We start from the raw sequence: 27,101 nt of genomic DNA, 5'->3' as shown, positions 1-27,101 counted from the left end.
GAGCCGAGGGAAGGGGAGGTTCTGGAGGAAGGATGCACACACTTTGTCATCATCCTCCTCCTGCCTTTTTCTGTTCTCTCCATTTTTACTCTTCACCCAGGTCCCAACATCGTAATATGTCTTTTCCAGGTTGTTTATAATCAGCGGGACACCTTCAGTTGAGAGAGTGATTGAGGTGCAAGAGGAGGAATAGATGGTAAAAAAAAAAAAGTAACAATTCCTGCAAGTCATCAGGCGGTGGAGGGCTATAATCTGAGGCAGAGGGGGTGCCCGCTCGCTGGTGAGATTTGAAGCTTTACAAGAAAGCCAGATATATATAAAACCCAACAGGATGTGCCCACCGCTCGGATGGTTTCAAAGCTGTACTCATCTGGAGCTGCCTTTAACTGCAGCATGTCAACAAGGACGTCGGGGAGAGGAGGAGGAGGAATGAGAGAGGCAGGGAGACGCAGTGAGAGAAGGAAGCAGCGAAACACATTGAACGTGTTTAATGCAGATGAGTTGGCTTGTAGAATAGTTCCATGTGCCAGAACTGCAGAACACAACAGTTCTTGTATCTGACTAATTTTTCATCTCTGTTTCCGGGCATCCCCGTTCATTTCAGCTGAAACTCCTGAATAGGCTGTAGAGACATGTTTACACCTTCACTTTAAACGTTTCTCTGCTTTTGTTTGAGTGTTTGTCTTCTAAGGAAACTTTTGAGTTAAAGAAAAAGGAACTAAATGGGAGCATGACGATGCACTGTGTTTCCTCATGCATAGGTGACACAGGCCCCCTCTCTGGACTTTGATCTAACTCTGGGTACAGCTTAAAGACCTCCACCTGATGACCTGAGTGTCCAGGGCAGTGTGAAATCCTGTGAATACAAAATGTTAACTTTCAAATAAACATGTACAAACATATACGATTCAAATCCTGTCCCCCTTTAAAAGACACCTTTTGTCATGTCTCTGTTGGTACCTGCACACGCATGAGTTCAGACACCCTTGATGTCACAAACAGTGTCTTACCATCAGAGCTCTGCAAAAACATGTTATCATAATCAAGCATGCTCTGTTGCCCGGAGAAGCTGGAAAGTGTTGATTGCGTGAGTCATAATTGCAGATGTTGTAGATTATTGTATATCTGCCAAAGAACAGATGATATGAATGGCTTTGCTTAGGTTTAACAAACGTGTTTTTCTCAGCTTGAAGCAGCTCAACTTCAAACCCTTCTCCATACGTGGGGAAACATCGTATTTCTCTTATCTCTGTTGTTCTCTCTGCTACTTGACTCAGTGCAGTCACAATAGAACATCATCTGATCAGACAGTACGGGTAACCATGTTTATCGTTGACTTTTGTCGGGGTGTACTGGTGCTTTGATAATGAAGAAGAAGTGAAGGAGATGCCGGTGCTTTGAACATCGTTCTGTTTTCGTAGGAAGTTAGAGAAACTGTCAACATGATTTTGTTTTCAGACGTCAGGCTTTGAGAAAACCGTGAGTTCTGTGACATGAAAAAGCTCTCTTCAATGGCTTTTCGAGAAAATACAAAGAACCTGCTGTTTTATAAACAGCCTGATTGGCAAAGCACATTGTGCAAGATTATTTAGACAGCGGAAGAAACTTTGAAAGTTGTCATAATGCTTTAGAAAAGGGCTTTTGTTTTTCTCTTCTGAAATCATTTGAAATTCAAAGAGCCTCACAGGGCTCCGTTTTCTTCCAAAGAAAATGTGCACCATGTTGGTATTCTCCTGACTATGAAATCCTGTTTACTTTTCCTCTGGTCCCGTGGAAAGTGGAGAAGAAAGGTAAATAATGTTAATGACATTCTTTATTGAAAATTCTTCATTCAACACATGGTTCAGATCGACTGCTCCAAACCAAATCATAGTGTTTCCAGCAAGAAAATACGTTTAAAAAAAAGCACAATAATAATAAAGAATCATTCTCAGTACTGCATCTGTCCTCCACCACTGCTTTGGTAGCCTTCTTTAAAAAAAAAAGATTTCTTCTGATTTTATTGTTCTTATTGAATTGTAGCCTTTACAGTCAGTAGATGCCAGCGACAGCTTTTATGTGGACCATTGCGTTACAAAATAAAATAAATGAAAAAGGTTCAGTATTCAGCATGGAGAAGAACCTGACATGATCAGAGATCGGACATCTGAAAAAATGTAAATCAGGGATAAAAGTCAGATCATTAGCCTTTGGCTGCATCTTTAGTTTGTGTGTTGCTCGTCTTAGTTGCTTGGAAACCGTTTTATTTCGCAGGAGCCAGTTTGGTCAGCTACCACTCTTTTTGATACAACTGTTTAATAAAATAAGATTATGTATCCAAGAGGATTGATATTCCATACACACACTTGTATCTTTACAGGTAATGAGCCTTTTAATCCTGTGTTGTTGTTTTTGTTTTGTTTACCTAATCTATTGATTTCCCAGAATAACCATCAGGTTTATTTCCCAGAGGGTTTACTCATCGAAGGAAATAGTTTCAGTATTTTGGGTACAGAAAAGACAGAAATAGGATTAAAAAACGTGGAGAACAAACACACGGAAAATAATTTGTACACTTTATTGTCAGCAAGAGGAAATTTGACAAAAGGAAAGCTCTGCCCCCGGCTTATGTACCTTGAAAAAGACAACACAACACACAGGAAAATTCAAATACATCATCACATTACAAGAAAACAAATGAGTATATATTTGGTTTTTGATATATATATATAAATATATATTTATATATATATACAGATATGATCAACCGACAAGTTCTGTTTGTTTGGTTCCTCTAGCTTCACTACCCTGCTAAGTGATTGTTCAGTCAGACACGTTAGGCCTCTGGAAAGATGACATTTTCCAAATTGTAGTTAAAAAACGTTACATCATTTTGTTGCACGATTGCAGGGATTCCTACTGGGAGCTGACATCAGCTGAACATACTCTAACTCTCTTTCCTCATTTAAACAGCTCTAATGAACTGCTCTGCTCGTCTTTCATCCAAGAATAACTGGAGTGTGATGATGTAACTCTTGAAGAGAAAGCTCAGAACAGTTGGCAGCAGGAATATAGATTTGAAAACAATGATGGGGCATTTGATAGAACCGGCTCCAGAGCTGTGGGCAGACACTGTGAGCACCTCCTCTCTGCAGAGAGAGAGAGAGAGAGAGAGAGAGAGAGAGAGAGAGATTACTCAAACATGGTGCTGCTGATGCTTTTGTGGGAAGAGAGTCACAAGTTTGAACAAGTGGATGCCTCGAGCACCTCTCAGCACACTTCAGCACAATAAACTAGTGACTGAAGGTGCTTGTGTACATTGACAGCATGCCGTGAAGAGCGGTGTAATTGTCTATAAGCCATCCACAATAGCAGAAACAGTCCAAGAATTTGTCCAGCCACTTGTTCCAGCATTTGACCCTTTGTTTTATTTACACTGTGATGTGATGTTTTCCTATAGCAAAGAAGATAAACCTGTCCATTGACCTGCTGCCCCCTCCCCCCATCCCCTTAATGTATTGTCTTGAACTTGTAGAAACCATAGCACAAGAGTGATTGGCACTAAAGGTCAGTAAAGTTGAAGAGCAAAATTGTTACTGACAGATGACTTTGAGATGCACATGAGACCGCAGCAGCTTCGCTTTCTTTAGTCAATGGTAATTGGATTGCACTAGGGAGGCTGTAGCTCAGTATGGATGGACGGACGGACGGACGGACAGAAGGATGGGTGGATTGATAGATGGATGGATGGATTCTTGTGTAAATCAGTGTAGTGATACAACAGAAAACTCAAAGTACTTGGTCTTTTTCGATTCTCTGATTTTTTTGAAATTTTCAAAATCCAAAACAAAAAACACCAACCAGAACTTACATTTTCAGACACTTCAAATCCATTATTACCCCTTTACCTTTTCTGAAGATTATTTCCTTTTTAATATAGATGGAAATGGAAATAACAGGAGCAGAATGTACTGTTTCATACTGAAACATTTAGAAGTGACACAAAATACAGCAACCGGTATTCCAGGATAAAGTGCAATAAAAAAGGAGACGAGACATTTTAGGAAAGCGTTGCTCGGCAGGATCACTCTCCGAATGTACAAAAACATCAACAACCCAAACATTGCTAGATATATCATAACTTAACTGTTACGATATCTTCAGGAGTGTCTTTGCACTCTGCTATACTCTCAGAATAAACTCAAGCTTGATCCAGTCAGATGTCAATGATTAGTTGACAGTTAATAGATAGCAAATGTGTCACCTAAATGTTTCTGAGGCTCACCTGGTACTACTTCCTGAACAATTTGTCTTGGCCTCTTATGCTCTCCATCAGATTTACAGCACACATATACGCAGCATCAAGGACGTTTGGACTCAATCATCTCCCTCTCTGATTAGTTTGTCTCAACGCTGAGGGATGAGGGTGGTGCCCCGTTCCCTCATATATCTGAGAATGTGTTGATGTTCTTAGTAGACATTTTGGCAGCTTCCCAAAGACAGAGTGTGAGTGTGTGTGTCTGTTTTCTTCTGCTATTGTTCCTTTTGTTCTACCATATCTTGCTTCCAACCACATTTTTAACAGTGTACAATATGGGGTCAATTACAACAACAACAACAACAATTCAACAAAATCTGGATATTTTTCCTCCTTATTTTCTTGTTCTGATGATATGACTCCCAGATTTGATGTCCTCCGTCCAGTGAACACATTGACAATGAACATTAGTACTCATTTGTGTGTTTACAAGAGCCAAAAGTAAAAGAGATTATCTGGACGTCTGAAAAAACCTTTAATATAAGCAGGATCGATTAGATTAAGGAAGAAGGACTAGGTATTAATGGTATTGTTTAGCTGCCAAGAGTAAGAGATTGCAGCTTCTGAAGTGGAACTGGAAAGCTTGAATATTTCCTAGACCTGTGATTATGTTAGACAGTATTATGAACAAAATATATTAAAGGCTTAGTGATGTAATGGGTTATATCATGACTGTACCACATAATGTACAGGCCATTTACTGGAGTTAAAGCAGGATTAGAAAGCCTAAAAGTTCCTTCCCATTATCACTATGTGATTGGTCAGTTGTAAATCCAAACAGAAAGTCAGACTTTAAAGATAAGGCAGCACCATGTTGAAATAATTTTACAAGAGTTTAATTGAAAGTGTGGTGACCTTTTTGTATTCAGTGTTGGGGAGGAGCATTATCCGCACAAAATAAGAACAAACTGGACAGGGTTGTTAAACTATGCAGCAAGATAACTGGGAGGCAAATGTGCAGCATGTCTTTCCTGACAGACCAGTAAAGTGAATTTAGCCAACAGGATTACAGCAGACATTCTGCAACCCTCTTTGGTCAAGCACACATGTATCCTTTTCAAGTATGAACTCCTGACTTCAGGGCACAGGTACACAATGCCCGGTATTAGGACCTGAAGAGGCATTAGATCCTTTGTTCCACTCAGTGTTCAGCTGCTTAATCAGCTCTGATTATACTGATCTTGGCACTTTATTTAATTCACTACTAAAACCCCTCATTTAATCATGTGATGCTTAAATGTGTTTTTATGTCCTGTATGTTTGTTTGTACAGTATAGTGTTTTTATGCTCTCGGCGCAAGGTAAATTCATTCATTCATTCAAATTGTGAAATGATGAGACATGGAAGAGAGCACGTGTAGCAGAACCACGAGTTACCTGATCAAAGTCAATCAGTCAGCCTCATTCAGTCCTAGTCCCCACTGGACCAGGAAATCTACCAAGCAGCCAGCTATCTAATGAATCACTCAATTTAAGAATACATCAGCAGTCAGTCAGTGAAGAAGGCAAACACATAGTTGGCCAGTAAGTAGCTCCTGATAACAGCAGTGAGAAACCAATGGCAACCTGGAAGTTTGAGAAAGTACATTTCAAAAGAAAGAAAGAAGCTAATTTAAGCTGCGAGGCAGTACATGGTACCTGGAGTTACTTGGCTCCTCCATGTGTCCCCTCTGTTCGAGTTTATAAATCATTCCGAGAAAACCTTTTAAAAAGTGGGAAAAAATAAATAAGTGTTGTGTGCACGGCTACATGGAAACACAGCAGAGAATAAAAGGCGAAGCAGTACAGTAGAGAAAGGGTGGTTAGAATGTCGAGCTATATTGAGGGGACACACAATAGGGTTCCTTTGAAGCTGTGTGCTGGCATCCACAAAAGCTGCTTCATTGCTATTCCTGCTCTCAGATCCACAAACATAGACACACAGAGACACATCGAGTCAACTTCCTTAAGTCAGGAGTTTTCTGGAAATGGGAAAAATGTAAAGCTGCCCTGATGAAAGCCTTAAAAGAGTCGCTGTAGCTTCTTTAAGTAGTCCTGGTTGTTTTAGTTGAAGAGACCACCACCCCCGTTTGTCTTTTAATATCATAGTGATGTTGTTGGTGGAAAAGGGTCTTTAACAGATGCATTGTGTATTCAAACATGCTCCTAAAGTTATTTACACATCTGCAAGAACAACTTTATAGCCTCTTTCATGCATGTAGTCCATAAAAGGAAAATGAATTATGAGGAGTGCATGCACCTAAAATCTTCCTAATCACAGTATCAACAAATGAGTGGAAAATAACTTAGCAGTGAGCATGTCATGTGTGAAGCAAATTCGTTACATGCACAAAGATTGCACCAGTTGCACAGGGGTTGCACAATATGAATGTCCTCCGCCCAGGGAATGTGTCAAGGCTTTTTTTTTAACTGGGGTTGTCCATGGGGCATTGACATATGAAGGGGTGGCCTGAAGTTTGTGTGCACAGTTCACAATAGATTTCAACTTCAATAGAATGGCAACATATAATCTTTTTTAACTTAATACTTTAAGGACTCAGAAAATGTATGTCCAAAGTCACAAGTTTAACTACTGAAAGAATTGCATGCAAACTCCTGCACACTGTCTAACTCGCAGAAATTAAATCAATTGGCAAACTTTGCAGTTCTGTATCCAAAGTTAGAGAGTGTGCAGGAGTGTGCTTGGAAATGTGTATGGACTCATTCCTTTCCTCTGCAGCTGTCTTTAAATAGATATGGCCCCACTGGCCAGCGCACTGGACACACCCCTGCTTTTTGCCCCACCCACTTATTTGCTGTAAATTATCCTGCAAATTTCTTGCCAATCAACTCACTGTGAGGTCTACTTGGAAACTGGCAGGACAAGTCCAGTGTGGATGAAAAATGTGGCCTTTTGAGTTTACACATGCATCCCGTCCTCGAAAATGTCTTCTTAGAGTGAAGAGTAGTGAACAATAAAGTCAAAGGTAAGAATTATATTCTCTCTAACGTTCACCATATTACCTGGTAACATGTTGCAGACGTTTAGATCATCTTCCCAGGTGAAGATTGAAGTGTATCTCATGTTCACAATGGGACACTTGGGAAAATAAATGATTGTAAGGTAATACTATGTTGGCTTTTGTGTTTTCAAACATGGACATAGAGTTACACAGACACTAAAACAGACACCAGGAACTTGAATTATTGAACGCAGTCACTATTTCAGCAACCTTTTAAGAGCTTCACAGTAAACTTTGAGAGAAGTTTCTGAGACTTTGGCACCTTAAAAATCAATGCCAAACCAGTCTTCAAATAAATCATATAAAGGGCCCTTTCCAATCCACTTCTCAAAGTCCACTTAGTTTTATCGAGCTTCATAAATCCAAGTGTTTTTGTTCTTTTTTACAATATCTGACGATCTCAAGATGTTAAAATTGCCCCCCTCACTGTCACTCTGTCCGTCCTCTTCTATCTCTCTCTCTTTCTCACACACTCTCTACAAAAGCAAACACTTAAAAATCGCAGCCATTAGAGCAAGAAACAGAATGACCTTTTCAAACAGTCTGCTGTACTTGAACTTGTTTCGACATAGACATTATTGTCAAGGGACAAAAAGAACAAAAAAATAAGTCAGGGAACTTGACAAAGTCTGCCAACCTTGATTTTTTGGACATTAAGATGCAAATTGCGCAAGTCATTTTCCCGACTGTATCAAATATTTTATATAATTTGTGCAGACTAATCTAAATGAAAAGTTTTTCTTAGACAAGAGAATATTTTTGTATCATTATGTTTTTCTTTGGACGCTTAATCCGTCCTCCATGAAACCCCAGAAAATGGCAGAAAACCTTCCTTAGGGTGAGTGATACTCAAGTTCAAATGTATGAAGCTATTTTATTTGTAGACATTGCAATCACAGTTTGACAGGTTTGGACCCTTATGGCAGTCATAAGTCATAAGTGATGAGAGAACAATGTCTGCTCCCGCTAGTTTTATTCATACTTAGAAAAAGACACAATCCATGCTGCCCACCTGCAAATCTGAAATAACTCATGACTTGTTAAAGCTCCTGTCAGAAACTTCTGGGTCGTGTTGATTTTGGCGTCCCCTGTGATCAAAGAAGGACAATGAACTCTTTGCTGATCTTGTCCTGTGCATGTGTAAGTTGTTTTTTTCTGAAACCAATCTCATCTGTCTTTCTTTGAAATGAAACATACAGCTTTCAACTAGTCTTCCCATTGTTCGAATAAGGCAGTCTTTGCAGCATGCTGTTTAATAACTTGTCTGGCTCCTACCCCGCTGCTAAAGTGACAGGCACATAAAATTATATATATAGAAATATTTAAACTTCCTCCTGATGGCTTTGTTTGCATTTGTGGCTCATATAAAGACATCAGCATTGGATTCAGTGTGGTTCATAACCTGCTAAAACCACATTTCTTTAAATAAAGAATTATGTATAGAATGCTATACAAGAATGGCTCATCTCAGCTAGGATACCTCCTGCTGAAACAAATAGAAGATGGAATGAAAACAAAGATGTCATAGACACAGTACTGTACATATGAGAATACACAAAGAACCAACCTCTAAGAGAGCTTAAGATGTCATAGAAATCAAAACCATCAAAGCAAAACGCATAAAGGAATCGACATATGGGAGAAGAAGACAGGAGAACATGCTGAGGGATTATTTCACATGAATATAGATTACAGTACTAAACATTATTCTGCCTTTAGGGCTCGTGGTTAAACCTGATGTCAACAGGAAATGTATTTCCTGAGAAAAATCCAGTGAACCGAGAGAGAGAGAGAGATGCAGAAAAGCCCTGAGAGGAAGATGCAAAAAAGAATACAGTAGAAGAAGAGGAGGGGTGTGTGATAAGGGGGACATGGGATTACGTGGGTGTCACATATATTATTGGGTCTGGGCTCGAGGAGAGCATCTGTTGGTCTGAGTCGACGTAGCAGTGATCCCCTGCCACGAGGATGAATGAGCCTCATTTCTAACAGGCTTCAATAAATCAAGTAAGGAAGAGCTCAGTGGCTGTGAATCAATCATTACGCTGTGTGTTTTTCAAGGTATGCATATATATAATGCATTTAGGATGTTTGTGTATGTGTGGAAAGAAAGGTTAGCCCACAATCTACCTGAGAGCAATAGAAAAAGATAAATGTGTGTTTTTTATAATCCTGGTTGAAGCACATATCAACTTTTTGTTTTCTTTGGGGGGGAGGCTCAGGGTTAGAGTGACAGCCAATTTTGATGCTCACACAAAGCCGAGACAGTTTGCTTTATTACTGTAGCAGAAGATTTCACAGGACAAGGCCACAATTGCTGTTTATAACACAAGACGAGGATAAAGAGGTTTTATATTTGTCGACAGGCGAGACACTCCTCATTGTAATGTGCTCCAGGCTATGTAACATCCTAATGGGAAGGCCTGACGAGCATTTAAACATCAGGTTTAAATTAATCAAACTTTTAAGTCGCCTTGCATCATTTATGTGCTATCCATTTTTCTACTTGTGTCCAAACAGCTCTGCCTGCAGGGTGTTTTTAAGAGGGATTCCACATTAAGACATTACAGAGAGATGAATGCAGTTTGCAAAGGTTACGTTTCCTAAGTGTATAAATATTATCAGATCTCCCAGGTGTCTTCTCTTGATGTTTTCAGATGAGCATCGATTCAGTTCTCTCTGCTCTTTTTCCCACTTTGTGCCGCCACATGAAGATCAGATCTTTACCGAAGCTTCAGATCAGATGTGTTAATCCAAAACGTAATCTTTCAGGATGTGCTTTGCTGCTTCGACAGCTTGTTCTGCTGCAGCTAAGACTTCTTTGTATGAGTTAAATTGTTGCTTTTTCTCTAACCGGGCATTTTTTCCTCTCTTCCTTCCTCCCTCCCTTCTTTCCTTCCTGCCTTCCTCCCTTCTTTCTTTCCTTCCTTCCTCCCTTCTTTCTTTCCTTCCTTCCTTCCACTCTTATTTCCTTCCTTTCTCTCCTCCTTTCCAGGTGGAGAGGTTCCCTACACCACTCTTGCGACGAGGATGATGATGGGCTTCTGGTGGATGTTTGCTCTCATTGTTATCTCCTCTTACACCGCCAATCTTGCAGCCTTCCTCACCATCACACGCATTGAGAACTCCATACAGTAAGTATTCAACCTTTACTCTTTGACTCTTTGTTATCAGAGTTTCCTATATTTGATTTCTGTTAAACTGGGTTTCTATTGATAGCTTGTGCCATACAAGAAACTGAACTCTTCAACAATTTCATATAAGACCATCTTTCTTAGTTTCAGTTTTAAAGCTGCACTTCACATCCCATCCATTCATACAAACAGGCGCAGTAATTTAAAGCAATGCAGACCTAGTACACCTAAGTATGTATGAATCCATTTATCAACACATATGCACACACACACACACGTGCTAAATCACACCTATAGAGTTTGTGTGTAACAATTCATACATGACAAATGGTTTCCAACACGCAGCATCACACGGCAATCTTACCAAAGTGTGTCTTATTGTATCTCCGTGTGGAAATCCATTCAACCAGGCAGGTGTAATGCATGAGCAGCAACACACTTACATTCATTCCAACACACAAGAACATTACTTCCCCATCCTTTCTCTTTTCCCTCGCTCCAACCCCTTTTTTTCCAATCGTTTTTCTTCATTCCATCGTAGGATAGTAATTTCCGCTCTGCCTCAAGTTTGGATCTATCATTGTAACAATGTGTGTCCATTTCCGTGTGTGTTTTAGTGTTTGTGTGTGGTTGTGTTCCCTGTGATGAAGATTGGGAAGATAAGAGAACATTCAAAGAGAGAGAGTATAAGGCACAAGCAAAGTAAGACAAGGTTTTTTTTTCACATGTTCCTCTCCGGGTTTGGGGGCAGAGAAGGTGTGAAGGCAAACTGGTAATGCCCACTCACTCTTTCCCACACACCCACAAACACACCCACAGACATCCGGTCTCACACACATTATTTCCCTAAGCTCTGTGCACTCTGTTTATCTGCCCTTGTGATAATATGTTTGCCTGCTTCTCTCCTGGTGGCACTAGGAAACGCTCATCTCTCATTGGACTAATCAGCATGCCGAAACATCCGCTATGCCCGGCAGTGCCACAGTTAATTGTGCTTGGCTTTGGAATAAACAACATTTATTTCTCTCGATCTCATCACTAGGTGTCTCTTAATTTATTTCTGTCAGTTTGTCTCTCCATCATATGCTTCTTTGCTTCCTTTTTTCTGTTATGCATCCTTTATCCTTGCCTTTCCTTCACTCGTCCCATCCTTCCTTCCAAATCTGTTAATTGCTCTCGAGAAAAGTAATGACATTTTGAGAGTTCTTTGCTGCTTTTTCCTTCTCCCTCTTTTTCTTTTCATCCTTCTCTACATTTCAGATGCTTTTGTCTCATCTTTTGGAAAATTCCTGAAGATATATTTTCTTAAAAGTCTTCCCTTAAATTTGCTGCTCATATCGAGTGCCTGAGTGTTTACCGCTTCATTCAGCATCCATTGAGCTAATTAAGGATTTCCATAAATTTGAATGCATTATCTTTCATGTGTTGACTCTTCTGGGGTCATTAGTGACGTAATGACGCCCCAAACAACAGCACCCACATGGCATTGGGTCTCCAAGTATGGGTGGTGCGATGAGCGGTGAGAGGGAACACATCAGAATAAACAGAGTAATCATAAAGCCTAATAAAGAGGGGAAGAGAGGAAACGAGTTGTTGAGCAAGAAAAAGAAAAAGATTGTGATGAGCGAGCACTTTTCTATGATAAATACTTGATTTACATATTACACTGATAGAACAACAGCGATTGATTGAAAGAGCAACTTAGCTAAAAAGCAAGCAAATGAAGCGACAGGAAAGAGAAAGAAGGCCGGGGGAAAGATGGAGGCATGGCCGTCTCAGTGAGCCGGTAGGACAGACAGGGTTTTTAAGTATTAATGCCCCTGTTTCATCCTGGAAGTGAGCGTCAAGAACCCTCTCTGGACTATTTCACGCTTGGATGTTTTCCCTCAATTTTGGTGTGAATCCTCTAGGAAAACAGTGAGGGATGGCAGCGGAGAGTGGTGAAGAGAGGAAGCAGGAGAGGAAGATACAAAGAGGGAGACAAAATGGAGAAAACATTCTAAAGTTGAAATGAATAGAGGCAGTGGGTGTAGGGAAAGATCAGATGGATTAGGTCAAAAGGGGGCTGGGAGTGTTGGGAGGTGAGAAGGCAGCACGGAGAGAATGGATAGGAAAAAAAAGAGAGAGGAGAGAAGCATGGAGAGAGAGAGAGAGGGGGAGGGTCTGCAGTCCATGTTGATGAATTCAGAATGAAAAATGGATTTTGGAGGGGAGAGAAATGGGAAAAGAGGGGTCACGTGTTCAGAGAGGAGAGAGATGGAGCAGGAGAAGTAGTTAGGATGAAAAGGTTTAAAGACAAATACTTCATACTCATACTTTATGGATGCTTAAAAATAAAAATACAGCCAGGGTTGTGTGTGTGTGTTAATGTGTGTATCTGAGCATAATGCGGCTGATGGTCAGACAAACAGCAGTCCAACAGTCTTGTTGCTGAAAGTGGCGACAGCTCATGTTTAGTAAGCTTACAAGTCTTTCTGTAGGGTCTAGGAGTCAAGGTTTACCGTAACACCATCTCAATAGCCCTATAAAGGCTACTGTTTCAAGCCGAGATATTTACGTCCATGTGATGTTTCGCCTTCAATCTCACTGTCACGGAGGAGTAATGGGGGAGGGGACACAGTGATCCCCCCTCTATAGTCTTCAGAGGTAGTATCAGAGGCGTTACAGAGGTGAAACAGTTTCAGCAGGGCAAGCGGGGGAGTGCAGCGCGGTGTGTGTGCACGGCTGACTGTGTGTCTATGTGGAGCTCTCGCTGTGCCGTGCTTCCACCACGCCGAAGTGCAATGTAAACCCAAAGACTGGGACACCGCCATTACAGAATCAATATGAATGTACAAAGACATGATGACAGCTGAGCTTAGTTACAGCACTTTGGTGAAAAAAAAGCAGTCTAAAAAAGGGCTTATATCATCCTCTGTTGGTGAAAAGGTGATCCTAACAGCAGTTCCCTTTGACATTTTGTAATTGCAATCTCGGGAACCCATCAGCATCATCGTCTGATAGAAGGCATTGGAACGGATGCAAATTTCTGTTTAAACGGGACGGTCAATCCACCAGCTAGTGTTTAAGGACTTACAGGCAAGACTTCTTTTTCCATGTGGCAATAACAGCTACAAAGTAAACTCTTTACCATTGTTGAATAGAGGTCGGATCGATCTCTTCTGATGCTTTTCAGGTAGTCAGGAAATCTAAACACTGATTGGCTTTTGCCACACAGAGTCGAGCAGATTTCTGTTTTAAGTTTAAATGTTTGATATTGGATTGTTAGCTTCACTTTTATGTAGATATTTTTTTTTTATAAAGACAAATAAATCCTCATCAGAATACTGCTGATACTGTAGGAACGAGCATGTCATAAGTACATATACCTTCAATTATCTACAGAAGCCCTGAGAGGACATCAATACATTTGACTTCACTGTTGTCTATGGTTAATGAGTCATTTCCGTTTTTTTTTTTTGTGGATTCTCAACTAATTTATCCTGTTATCACGGGATAATTTCAGTCGTTTCTCGAGTTATCACAGTTAAACTTGTATTGTTAACCCAAGAGAACGATATAAGTCGAGATCTTGAGAAAACATCTGGAAATTGACTTGTGTTAACAGGAAAACAAAGTCAATAAAATGTCCACTTAGGGCTTCTATAATATCAAAGGATAAACAGTGGATAATGATGATATTTATTTCAACTGTGCATTTTATTCTAACCCTGTTACGAAGTGTAGTGTTTTTATAATGGTTTTTTTTTTAGATATTATGTAGGTAGCACTAAGTTACTTTGACTGAGTAGTAAAGTTTTAAGACCCTGAATACAATATACACTAAATGTCATTCTGCATGCACACTCTTTGTAGCTTCTAATGTTAGCCCCTTGTCCTGTTGAATTATTATCAAATTAAATCCTTATTATAAACCTTTTTCATCTTTTCATTTTTTGTCTAAGTAAAGCTTGACTCATCTTTCATACAGGACACGTCTCTCCCTCCCGCTCCCTCCTGCATAATCATGCACCATTAAATAACAAGCGGAGACTTACTGCCCAGTGAAACCAATTCACAGAGGGGGAATCCTGGTCAGAGAGGGTTCTGACAGGCGTGCATCGTCTCAGGGGAGCGCTGGGGAGGAGAAATTATTAAGGCCAAAGATTAATTGACGGCAATAAAAGATTCATGTTCACAGCAAAGTTCATTAAAATGTTCAAAGGGTTTCTTAGGTCAGAGAGACAGTTGAGGAGGGCGAGAGAGAGAGCGAGCGAGCGAGCGAAAGAGAACGCGAGAGAGTGAGGCGAACCGCAGGAGCTGTAACTTCCAGTCTGATTGTGTTATGTTGTGTGTGTCTGTGGGTGTTAATGTGTGCGTGGTTTTGTCTTAGCCAGCACTCCGGTAATAATGTCAACATTACCTACTCAAATTTTGCACCCATTGTTAAATCTGCTCTGTGGGTGTACTACAGCAGAATTAATGAAGTAAGATACACTTCTCTTGTTGTTCTTCATTAAGCAGGACATGTTGAGTATTTTTTGTGGGCATGTTTTTCTATTACAAATGTGTCTTTCAAATCCATGGGTGGTATGTAGCAGCTATTTAACAAACAAACAGTAATTAGTTCCTGTATTAGTTCTCCATTACATTTCTCAGCGGCCAAAACTCTTTGAGAGGCAACCCGAGCGCTGTTGCGTTATAATTAACAACAGCTCGTGTTTTCCCCTAGAGGTGGCAATTTATGGGTGAAGGGTAGAATGAGAGAGGAAAAAGGAGGCGAGAGAAAAAACTAAGAAGACGGACCGACTTTTTTTTTCCAGTTCTATTTCTTTATAAGTGTCTCCCCTTTCCTTGCTATGATTACAGAGATCAACCGGGTGCAGTTCTACAGCTCTGTGAACTAACCGAGTGCTGCTGTCCAAACTGCTTTCCACCCACATTCTTCTCACATTCGTCGGTCGCGGCCAATCACAGTTTTTTTTTTCTATTTTTATTCCATGTCGATTACATGTCGCTGCCAACTCCCACTGCCGGCCCATGGAGAGTTTAGATCCAAATCATCACTCATTGATGGGAAAGGGATGGTGTGGAGTGCCATACAGCTGGCCAGTACATGAATAAATCATGTGTGCTGTCCAAAGCCCACCTCTGCAGACCTGGCCAGCTCTCAATGGGACTAACGGAGACAGACACAAAGGCTTGATCATTCAACATGTCCCCTCCAGGGTACATAGGAGTGCCAAACCAGAGGCCCCAGTTATGGACTCATTCAGACCAATGAATTGGCAAATGCTTTGAATGCTCTTCTCCATCTCACCTTCGTCCGGCGTCTCTTTGTTTGGTTTCCTTTGGTTTTGTTTTTTTAGCATTACTGTAAGCAGTAATTCTTGCTCAATTCTTGCTTGTGTATGCCAGTAAAGGCAGAGACTGATGATGATGATGATGATGATGATGATGATGATGATGATGATAATGATGTGAGCAAGGGATGGAAAATTGTGATGAGGCTTGAGCACTTTGAATAACTACTTGTAGCTGGGGTCCTCTACTGCTTATGAGCGCAGAGTCAAAGTGTAATTGCAACTGGCTTTAGTTATGTGTTTGACCATCTCTGCTTACATATCTAGAGGCTTTTCAGAATACATCTTGGTTAAGTTGTTGGACACCTGGCACTCAGAGGTGATGCCTTCTAATATTTAATAGCATGTTCGACATGTTTCCAATGACATACCGCAATCTGAAACCAAAGCCAGGCCCCAACACTGCTTTAAAGAAGAAGCTAGATTTTGTTAAGTAGAGGTTGGCAAATAGTTACAAGCATTACCACCACCTGGGCTAGAGTGTGGATACTGTCATGTGTGACCACTCAGACGTATTCGTTGTTTGACTGAACCATGACGTCCAAACAGTGATAGTCTGGGGCAAAATACACATACCGTTACACCCCTATGAATTCCACAACACTTCCTTAATCAATCTTTGCATTAGTGTGCATACTTGATCTTTTCATTGCTTGAAAAGAAACCCAAGAAGCTTGAGATGCGAGTTATTTTACATCCAAAATGGAGTTTAGTTTCTAGCCATGGACTGCCAGCGTACTGAAGGATCTATACGTCACTTTTTGGCATTGGTGGACAAAAAGCCATTTCAGAAAGTGACATGATTGCAGCAAATGAGAGTACGGAAGTTTAATATTTATTGCACGTACTTGTTGCATAGGCAGCATGAAGCAAAAACAGCTGACAAGAGTTAAGAGTATCATCATCACTGTCGGGATGAACTGAACTAGATCTGTCTGGATGGATGGAAACACTTTTTATACTCACTTCTTTACCTCTTGTCTGTCTCCAGGTCTCTCCAGGACTTATCCAAGCAGACGGAGCTGCCTTATGGTACAGTATTGGACTCTGCAGTGTACGATCAGGTGCGCTCTAAGGCCATGAACCCCTTTGAGAGAGATCCCATGTACTCCCAGATGTGGCGAATGATTAACCGCACCGGAGCAGGAGAAAATAATGTGGAGGAGTCAAAAGAAGGCATCCGCAAGGTAAGTTTGAACTGTTTTTTTATAATAAGCTGCAGCTCCTGAACTAAAGACCACTGACATCAGTGAAATCACAGCGATTTGTAACACACAGGTGTTGAATGACAAACCTTGTTGTGATGGGATTTGAATACATGGGAGCAGGTGCAGAATGGAAATCAAAAGCAATTATTCAAAACTCAGTGAAAAGCAAGCCCTTATTTTCCAACGTTTACCTTGGGTTTTTTTATTTTGTTTGTCCTTCAGGTTGTTTTCTCAAAACCAGATCAGCCTCTGAGGTTGACATGTGCACTTATTTATAATTTCCATCTCCATCATGAGTACAGACTTTTTATAAAACTTGTCAGACTATTTTTAACTAGCAGCACGACAATATATAATAAAATAAAAATTGCAGAAGTTTTAACTCAATTTTATTCAACCTATCATATAAAACCTATTCTACAATCAAAATCAAGAGAGCACAGGTTTCAGGATCAAGTTTATATTTACACTGTACAGTAGCATAAACCTTGAAAAAAAACATGATTCTTGTGGTTTGATCACATTAACGCATCCCATCTGTCCAACAGAACAATGTCACTTGAGAGTGTTTGTGCCCAGCATTGTGCCAAATGTCCCAACCGATCATTAAACAAGTCACGTTCGACGACGCAGCACAATGTTTGCAAATGTCTCTGAATATGCACAGCTGGTAAATAGAATCACATCACTTTACACAAAGGGATAATTTAACTATTACATCTGATGTAATGATACCAGTAGGGAGCCCAAATTCCTCCTCAGAGAAAAATACAACTCTCATTGTGTTTATGTTCTTAAGCTCCAAAATATTAAAACCCTGGGATGATCACTGCAGCAGATGTTCCTATACGTCTATGCCTAGTCGTGAGTTTCTTATTCTTTCTTAGAATCACTGTTTAGGGGTGGTAGTACCTAATTCAATAGATACTTGAGTTGGGAACCGGTGGGTCGCCCGATTTACTCTGATTACAAGTAAAATCGTAAAAATTAGGTTGGTAGTTGGTGAGGTGGTGTCAGTTCAAAGCTTGATCCAAAGGCAACTGGATTTGGTTGAATGTGAGAAGTGAAATGTCTTCAAGATCTTCAACCAAGTCCAGTTGCCTTTGGATCAAGCTTTTAATTTGCCATGACCTGGATGACTGAGAACCTTCAAAGACTGAGATGTCTGTTCACTTCCTGAGCTATGTAGAGGCACTAAACCCGTAAGTGCTCAGGGGCGTTTGTCAATGTGCAGCCCCCTCACTCTGGACAGTGTCCATAGGATCCTGTCTCTGCTTGTGTGTGTGTTTCAGCTTATGTAATGTAGCATGTGTCAACCATTCTTCCTTGGAGGTTAATAAAGTATATCATCCACTTCTTTATCCTCTATCTTTACCTACACTGTGTACCAGTCACTACTCCTCATTGTACCCAATACAAACAGCAAACTGAATATTTACACAGCATACAGTGCATCCTTATTGTACACAGCACAGCTTCAGTGCTGTTTTGATATACAGCTCATGCTACAGGCTTGTCTGTGCTGATCGGGGATAAATCTATCTAAACGATGTTAACGATACACAGATAACAGGCGCATGCTTAAATGCTTAATTCCCTCGGTGATCACACCAGCATCATAAATACCTGACTGCTGCATCTGATTTGCATACATCCCACTTTCTGTTTGCATCGCACATCTCTCTCTCTCTCTTTCAGGGAGGGCCTCGCTCTCTCTCCCTCCTCCCTGCAGAATATATTAGAGTTGAACCGTAGCCAGCAGTGGAAGTGTTGGGAGGAGGGATTAAAGTGGCGGGTGGTGTTTTTCAGTTGATGAGATAAATGCAGCATATAAGCACACGACTATTAACACTCACTCACACACGTATCGCTCGACCCCAGAGGTGTTTATTTAGCACTTATAACTAATTAGTCGGGTGTCAAGAATCATGAATAAGTCTTTTTTTTTATTGCCATACAGAGTTATGTGCGTGTACATGCAAAACTATATTTATTCTACTGATAATTACTCGACATTAGCAGCTTGAAAAAACACAAAGGCCTCTGACATGACTTCTTAGTACTTCTTAAGTGTTCATTCAGTGCCTCCAAAGTCCTCGTATCGTTTGTATTGTATTTCAATTGACATTTTCCAACACAGAAAGGAGTCCAAGTGTTGAACACATGATTAGTATCAAAGAGCTTTCAATACAGACCGTTTTGTATTGATCCAAACCACATTCCCCGTATCAATTCAACCACAATTCTGAAATATTACCACTTTGAGCTGTAAAGTGGAAAGCCATTTATATGTTGTATTGAATATGTACTTGTGTGCTGCATTGGCACCAAACACAATCCACTAACGCACTAACACTAGGCAATCCGTATCGTGCCTAAGCATGCTTCACCCCTAAAGTCCAGTTCATTTGACTAGTGTGATTGCTTCCATATGTGCTCAAGCACGGTACCCTTCATTGGCCCTGGCACGCTTGGTTCATGCACGAGCACAAGCACGGGTACACAACATGGACAGCCGTCATTATCAACAAATCCATGAGTGTTATGGCTGTATCGTCGTCATGTTGTCTGTGTTGTTCTTTTTCATATGCGGGCGTGGACTCGACAGCACATCCATTTTATTTTATTTTTCCGCCTGTCTTGTAAACTATGCCCCCTTCATAATTATGTAAAGATATTCATGCGTTGTATTACGACATGTATAGGAGGTAACCGTGCTCGGGCCCGGTTAGTCCTGGAGCAGTGTGAGTGCAGGCCAGCAAGGGAATGGGGAGGGGGGCCAATCGTGCTTAAGCACTTTACGGGACAACTTTGCATAGTGTGAGTGCGACCTCAGGGATTTCTAAACATGACATGTTTGCTGAGAACTGCTCAACATTGAAGAACATGATCAGCAGCAATGTCCCTGCCCAGGTCAATCATTCTAAAGATCTGTTATATTTGCAAACAGTAATATCAGTCTGACATCTTCTACTGCTCAGGGTACAGACTTGGTGCACAGGAAGCAACACGATCATAAAAACATGTTCATGTGGCTGCAGCCAACATGAACCAGGTTAACTCAATGTTTTTTCTCCGCTGGTTGGCTTCAGGGAGTTTTGGGAACTATCAGTTACACCATGTTTTTACATCAGTGCCACATCACTGCTACCAAAGTGCAACTAAATGTGACTGCAGCATCACAACAATGACAATAACCAGATGATCAGCCGAGCCACCAGGGTGATGTGGAGCTGACCATTCAGACAGAGTCTGCATGACGCACAAATAGAGACACTGACACACAGACTGTGTGCAGTCAGGAAAATATTCAGCCTGTTCACAAGCTTTTATTAGTGGAATTATGTGGTCTTTGCTGGTTTAAACAATGTAAAGAGAGTATCTGAGGAATAATACAGAAAGTTGAATAAGCATAGGTAATTCTTTATGTCTCATGCATTTCTAATATTTATGTACTTTTGGGCTTTTTGTGCCTTTTTCGGAGAGACAGGACAGCGGACAGAGTCAGAAACCGGGGAGAGAGAAAGTAGGGAATGGAGCCACAGGTCGAATTCAAACACGGGCCGCCCACACCGAGGACCACAGCATCTGCACATGGGGCACTAAAAACAACCACGGGCTCCCCCTGATGTCTCATACTTTTTTGATTTATTGGCAGTGATATTAAAGATATTAGTGACAGTTAACAAGTGAGACAACAATAGTTACCCTACGGCTTCATTGCATTGCATTTGTGGATTCAGTTCCATAAAACTCTGTTGAAAGAGTAACCGTCCGTACAAGATAATCTAAATCTAATTTGCAATGACCATAAGTGAGAGATAACGCCATTGGTTGCTCTAAAGTATACATGGTCTCCTATTGGTCGGGTATTCCTGACACCGTTTGTGCATCATTAGGGGCAGATATTTCAGAAGCGTTCTGAGTGGGAGGAGAAGGGTTACAACAATATATCTGAGTGTGAGAATACATTTTGAGGAGAAGTGGAGCAAATCTAAGCACAAACACAGGCTGGTAAAGTACAAAAGCACCCTTCTTAAGAACGGGTCTTAAGCACGGTGGAAAGAGGGGATGAGTAGATGTCTGCTTGCTCCTTTGACCTTGTCGCTGGGTTCTTTCGATTTTTTCCTCTCCCTCTTTATTTTACTCTCTTCCTCTTCTTTGTTGTTGAGGTTATTTTGCACTTACTTCCTCTCAATGTTCTGAAACTGCTCTATCTCCCAACCTTCACGGCCCTCTCTGTAGTTTCCTCTTTCTTCTTCAGCCTCTCCTTAAAAATGTCCCTCTTCTGCACCCTCCTCTGCCTCTCTAACAGGCTCTTATTCATCTACGCTGCGTTAAAGGCTACAGGGTGCACTCTAGTGGTGCACTAATGTCCGTCCCTCTCTCTGTCTCTGCTGCAGTTACCAGAAGCTGATGTTTTCTTTCTGCAGCACTGACACCGACAGCGACACAGCTGCCATGTTTGATTATACGTTTAAACCTCCGCTTAACAAATTCAACACAAATGATGTTCTTTAATGATCCTGAACGCAGTGCTGTAAAAGAAATTTAAACTGTAATGTACTGTCATATATTTGTTATGTCTTCCTCTACATTTAGTAATGGGGACTCAAAAAGAATCTTCTTTTTGGAGCAATTTACTTTAATATAATTTTACCTCAGAGCTTGTCACATAGAGGAGAATAAATATGCATTTAAGACTAAATGATGTCTTGTTCTAGTTGCTATACATACATTAATCATGACTAAACTGAAGGCCTAAAGGCTAAGAAACAAACTCCAAAAAGAGCCCTTCAAAGAGGAGAAATTCAACTGGTTTTGATTTCCTCTCACTCTGACAAATACATTCAGAAGCCAGTGAACAGTACCTGGAACATGTTTTCAAGCCAGAGGCTATTTGGAAGTCCATGATGTTATTAACCCAGCCTGCGAGTCACTCAGACTCAGACATCTTTTGTTCTCTGTCCCAGCTTGATTCATTTCAATGTGTTTGTCTCCTTTGATCCATTTTTTTTATATGTATATATATATATATATATATATATATATATATCTATGATTCCCGTGAGGTTAAGAACTTGATATATCCCCCTCCCCTCCCTCAGTGTCATGCTCTCTCTCTTCTTCCTGATGCTGTTTTCTCTCAGGCCATTTTCTCTTTCACACTAAACCTCTTACTCCTCTCTTGTCACCGTTGTGTCTTGCGCACTATGGATTTTTATTCCGTTTCATTCCCGATTCCTCGCAGCACAAAAGAAAAAGTCAGATCGGGTCAGTGAGTCTGAGCTGTCTCCCATTTAACTCACACACAAATACATACATATGAACGGCATATGGACAACAACACTCAAATGCATGCAAAAAAACGTCTTCACATGTACAGAGCACTATGTTTTACATAAACACACACACCACATACACACACACACACACACACACACACATGAAGGGCTGCTTGGAGAGGCCTGTCACAGAGTAATATATGTGTCTCTTCTATTTCAGTCAATGATCAACACGCTCAATAAACTAAGAGGTGTTGCACCTCACACTTGATATCTCATTAACTTGATGTCACATGTAGTCTATATGTCAAAGACGAGTGTGCTGCATTTCACTGTTTGACTTAATGACATCCCCATTTTAGACACACATTACTCATCATTGGTCTCTATTAATCTTGCATTATGTCTCAAGACCAAGACACAGTTCTGTACTTTTCTTCTTAGTCCTTCTTGTGTTTGTGTTGTTCAGCAGGCCTTTAAGCTGAGCTGCTCCTGACAGAGCAACATCTGACTGTTGTGCTGACGTGTAAAAGTAAAGATTAAAAAGAGGCATTAATTATGAAGCTTCTTAATTACTTAACCTCTGCCCCGCCTAGACCGCTACTTTTCAAATTACTGACACAGACGATAGTGAGATGTGCTATCAGTTTTAGAGGCATTATATATTTGTCTCAAAAATGGAAAATCAACCAAGCGTCTCTGCAGTATCCAATGTTCAGTCACGCTGTGTGTTTCTTCTTCAGAGTGCATGCCTAACCTGCATCTTCAATGGGAGCACACTGTTTATGTTTTTCCTTATTTCCTGCATCCATAGCTTATGATACTCAAACATGGAATGATTTTGTTTCCAGTCACGACTTATTCCACCTGATGCCACTTGCCACTGATGGCTCTTACATATCATGGAATTGGAAATGGAAATGTCTCCCTGAGTGCCTTTTAAGTCCTGACACGAGCATGCAGATGCATACATGCACTCACACACTCAGGCGGAAACACACACATACACACACACACACACACACACACACTTGTAAATCTTCACATTCGGCATGCCCATACGTATACAAGTCATTGCACACACATAAAACACACAAACACACACACACACACACACGCACACACCTGCGTCGTTTGATGCAAGTGTCCCTGTGTGAATATATGACAGCCACTCTCTGTCAGGCCTCAAGAGTCTCAGATGTCTGCAGAGTGATTTTAGAGTTGAGTGGATTGCCGGTTTGAATGATTTTCTGTCTGCATGACTTTCTGCGGCACTGTGGGAAGGCTCCACTTAAGAAAACGCGTCTTTTCCCACACGTCCTTGCACACCATATATTATCATTACCCCTAAGTCTCATACTGATGGCGGCTTCTACAAAGAAATAAAAGGCCCTGAAGCCTTTACTGCAACATTAACTGAAATCAAGGCTAGAAGTAAAAAAAAAAAAAAAAATGGTCAGGGCTCTTACTCTTCAACAAAGACACTTAACAGTTTGACAGGAAAATATGACAGCAGTGACTTTACTACCTCTCCGACCTATCCCTGAACTGAGCTTAGAACAGAAGCATGATGCCTTTGATGAAATATGGATAATTCTGACTTCACCCATGCATGGAGTGAACATCCAATCAAGACTAAAGGAAGAGGAGGGGGAAAAAGGGGGAAACTGTTGTGTTGGATACAGAAAGTGATGGAAAATGCCTGATACATATGTAGATGTTCGGATTATACTGTGTGGAGGACATTAACCACAGCCAGACCACTTTTTGCATGTCTGCTTTTATGAGTCAAACTCCTTTTCAAGGTAAAAGAGCCATGGCTTGAATTTGAATTTGAATTTGTGTTGGTTTGCTGCCATGCTCACATGAATCTGACCCTTTCAGCTGATAAGGTCATACTGTTGTCACTGAAAACTGTCTGTTCTGTTTGAAAGGTTATATCCAATTCAGAGGACATAATCATAAACAGGAGATACACATCCCAAAAGAGTTTAAAAAGTAGACATAGAATGTAAATACATATGGACAACACAACCCAACCTCCTCCTACTGTACAAATATGAAGCCAAAATACCTCTTTGACAGAAGCTGACGTATTTTGCATTTGGAGTCAGAATCTGCACAGCAGGGATCAGCTGGAAAACGCCACTCCACTTCTTCTAACAAAAACAAAAATTTAACCGACTGGTAAAATGGCAAAGACCCCTCTAGTCGGTACAGTCTACAGCTGTCAATTTGAAGCAGAGACTCAAAATGACAGAAATTTAAGTGACCACGATGTTAGTGTTTCAGTTTCCTCTGCCGTTTTTCTCTACTCCAATGCACACAGCGCTGCAGGAGCCACACTTGTCATCAGAGATGTCAGTCCCGGCGTTTTATAGCTTCAAATAACACAATGAAAATAAACTTTTCAGAAAATAAAGATGACTTGAGAACAAATAAGGTTGATAATACTAGTGCTGTAGAATTTGAAATTGGTCTTGGTCTCAAGAGCGGTTTCAAGACCACTTTTTGAAAACTTCATTACTTGCAGCGTATAGGTCTCGACCTCGTCTAGGAATCGAAATTTGTCATTTTTACTCGGTCTTGTCTTGGTCTCAGACTGGGCAGACTGGATTTTAAGTCAAGACCATCACTGTTAGGCTATTTTTCCCCGTCATTACTTTAATAGATGGAAAACGCCATCAAAGAACAAATATAAATATTTAAAAAAATATATAATATAAAAATAACTTCAAATGCCTCATCATTTGATTTGTATACCCTGGTAACGGCCGCAACCTTCATAGACTTACGGTCTAAGTGAGTAACATGCCTGCTGTACACAAGATGATGATTTGACATTAATATTTTTGGTCTTGACTCAGTCTCGATCCCTGAATGTCTTGGTCTTGTCTCGGTCTCGGAGAAGAGCATAGTTCTGACCCATGTCCTATCTGTTAACATGGAGTAGATGGCGTTTACAACAAATACTGCAGCCAGTCAGCAGGGGGAGCACTAAATCTTTTGGCTTCACTTGTCTTGAGTTACGCGCTATCCATTCACAAGTCATGTAGAAGCTTAAGTCCTCTTAACACGTTTTTTTAATCATCTGTGTCATTCATGTAACTTTTCTGCCCTATTTTTAAATATTTTTAATGTAACCACTCCTCAAACACAGTTTTACCTCTTCTATAACTTTATTGATTTCTTCACTCGTCCTACATATGTCCAACTCCATCCTGTAACAAGCCCATCACTTTATATCTCCCTATCACCATCTGCCCATTTAACATAATGACTTCAGAAAATTATGATTAAAATTACCATCATTTCTTCACCTCTGCTCCATATATCTCCACACTGGAAGTGAGGAGCTGTTTAATGTAGGTCTATAAGCTTTCACCAATTTACCATAATGACTTCAGTGATGATGATAAAGATTACGCTGATTCGTCCGCCAGATAGAAAATGATGGTAAATCAACCAAGACCTGCTCGGATCCTTCAGCCCCTTGGTGAGGCCCATCACTGCACTCTGGAGGACGATCGAGACGGAGCAGAAGAGAGATGAAGGGAGGAGGGGAGATGCGATACGGACGGGGAATGGGTGCACGGGGAGTACAAAAGGGGAGAATTGGAAGATTTAGGAAGGTGGAAATAGGGAGAAGCAAAGGGGCAAAACGAGGGCTGGAGATTGAGGGTGCTACTGCAAATGAGTGAGAAAGGAAGAGGAGGAGGGATAGTTGAACAAAGAATTTTATAGCAGGGAACAAGACGGAGTTAAAATGTAGGGAAGGAAGATGGAGGAAATCAGAGTGTGGGAGAGAAGCACAGAAAGAGAGGTGATTGTGGAGAGCGAGCACAAAGACACGAGAGGATGTGGGTGGATTTTAACAGCATCTTTTACTAATACATAAACTCTTTATTTTCCTATTGCCTTAATGGACTCTTAAGTGCATTAATCAGTGGGACTAAAAGCCATCAAATAATCAGAAAAAAAACAGCCAATCAAACATTAGAGAGAGGATTTAGAGAGAGAGACAGAAGTCATCTGACTGCAAATGAGGCCTCTCCTTCAGTGACAATGATGCGTTAAGTGGCCCGGGCCGTATTTTCCCTCCTTGTAAAACTTCATTACTTGCAGCTTATATTATTATATCCACATAAGAGGCGAGCTGACAGTGAAACATAGAAGGCAAAGTAAAGAAGGGGTGAGGCCGGGAAAGATGGCTGGATAGACAGAAGGAGGGATGGGGAACACAGGATGTAGTGAGGGTGATAAAGGGAGGCAGATAGCGAAACAGGGAGAAGAAGGAAGAGTAAGAGGAAGGTTAATGACAGAGGCGGATTAATGGATGGAGAAAGTAAACACGACAGAGGGAGAGAACGCTTTAGGAAGAAAGCATCGGTGGCTGACAGTGAGCAACAAAAAAAACCTTATTCTTTGTCTCGGCTGAGGTGAGAGTTTGTCTCCAGGAGTTAAACCTGAATCTCTGCAGTAGCTGCGTTTACACATGCGCTAAACTCGTGACATTTTAAGACTTTTTCTGGATGGGTGTGAACGCAAACAAATTGCCCCCTCCCCAACTTTATCTTGACTTTTTCTTCTGCCTTTCATATCTCTGCAAGGAGTCAAGGTGAGCAGATGTGTGAATGCAGCAGGTTATCTTCAGAAAAGTACACAGCATGCCAGTGGGTGGGGGGAGAGTGATGTTTATATCATGCAATTAATGCAGCACTGATGAGATCTTCATTCACATCATGAAGCTGCCTCGTACTCTTTTCTGCTCGCCAGCATGCCTTTTATTCCACACACTTGATAAACCGTCAACATAGCGTCAGACTCTGTTCTT

The 27,101-nt window shown here is 40.9% G+C and overlaps 1 protein-coding gene across 5 annotated transcripts in view; it reads left to right on the top strand.

Annotated features, from left to right (window-relative positions):
- Positions 1-27,101, top strand: part of grid2 (glutamate receptor, ionotropic, delta 2) — a 519,407-nt gene that overhangs the window by 426,619 nt on the left and 65,687 nt on the right. For all 5 annotated transcript variants that reach the window (XR_002278273.2, XM_065950252.1, XM_020643448.3 and 2 more), the window contains exons 12-13: positions 10,294-10,432; positions 16,766-16,961. Coding sequence is in view for 4 of the 5 variants with exons in the window: in XM_065950252.1 (XP_065806324.1) it covers positions 10,294-10,432; positions 16,766-16,961 (335 nt within the window). In the remaining variant the exon portion in view is untranslated. The remainder of the gene's footprint in view (positions 1-10,293; positions 10,433-16,765; positions 16,962-27,101) is intronic.

The sequence above is a fragment of the Labrus bergylta genome, chromosome 2 (assembly GCF_963930695.1).
Source record: "Labrus bergylta chromosome 2, fLabBer1.1, whole genome shotgun sequence".
Lineage (NCBI taxonomy): Eukaryota > Metazoa > Chordata > Actinopteri > Labriformes > Labridae > Labrus > Labrus bergylta.
Note: the sequence above shows the minus strand (reverse complement) of the source record. Positions and strands in the feature narration are given on the sequence as shown.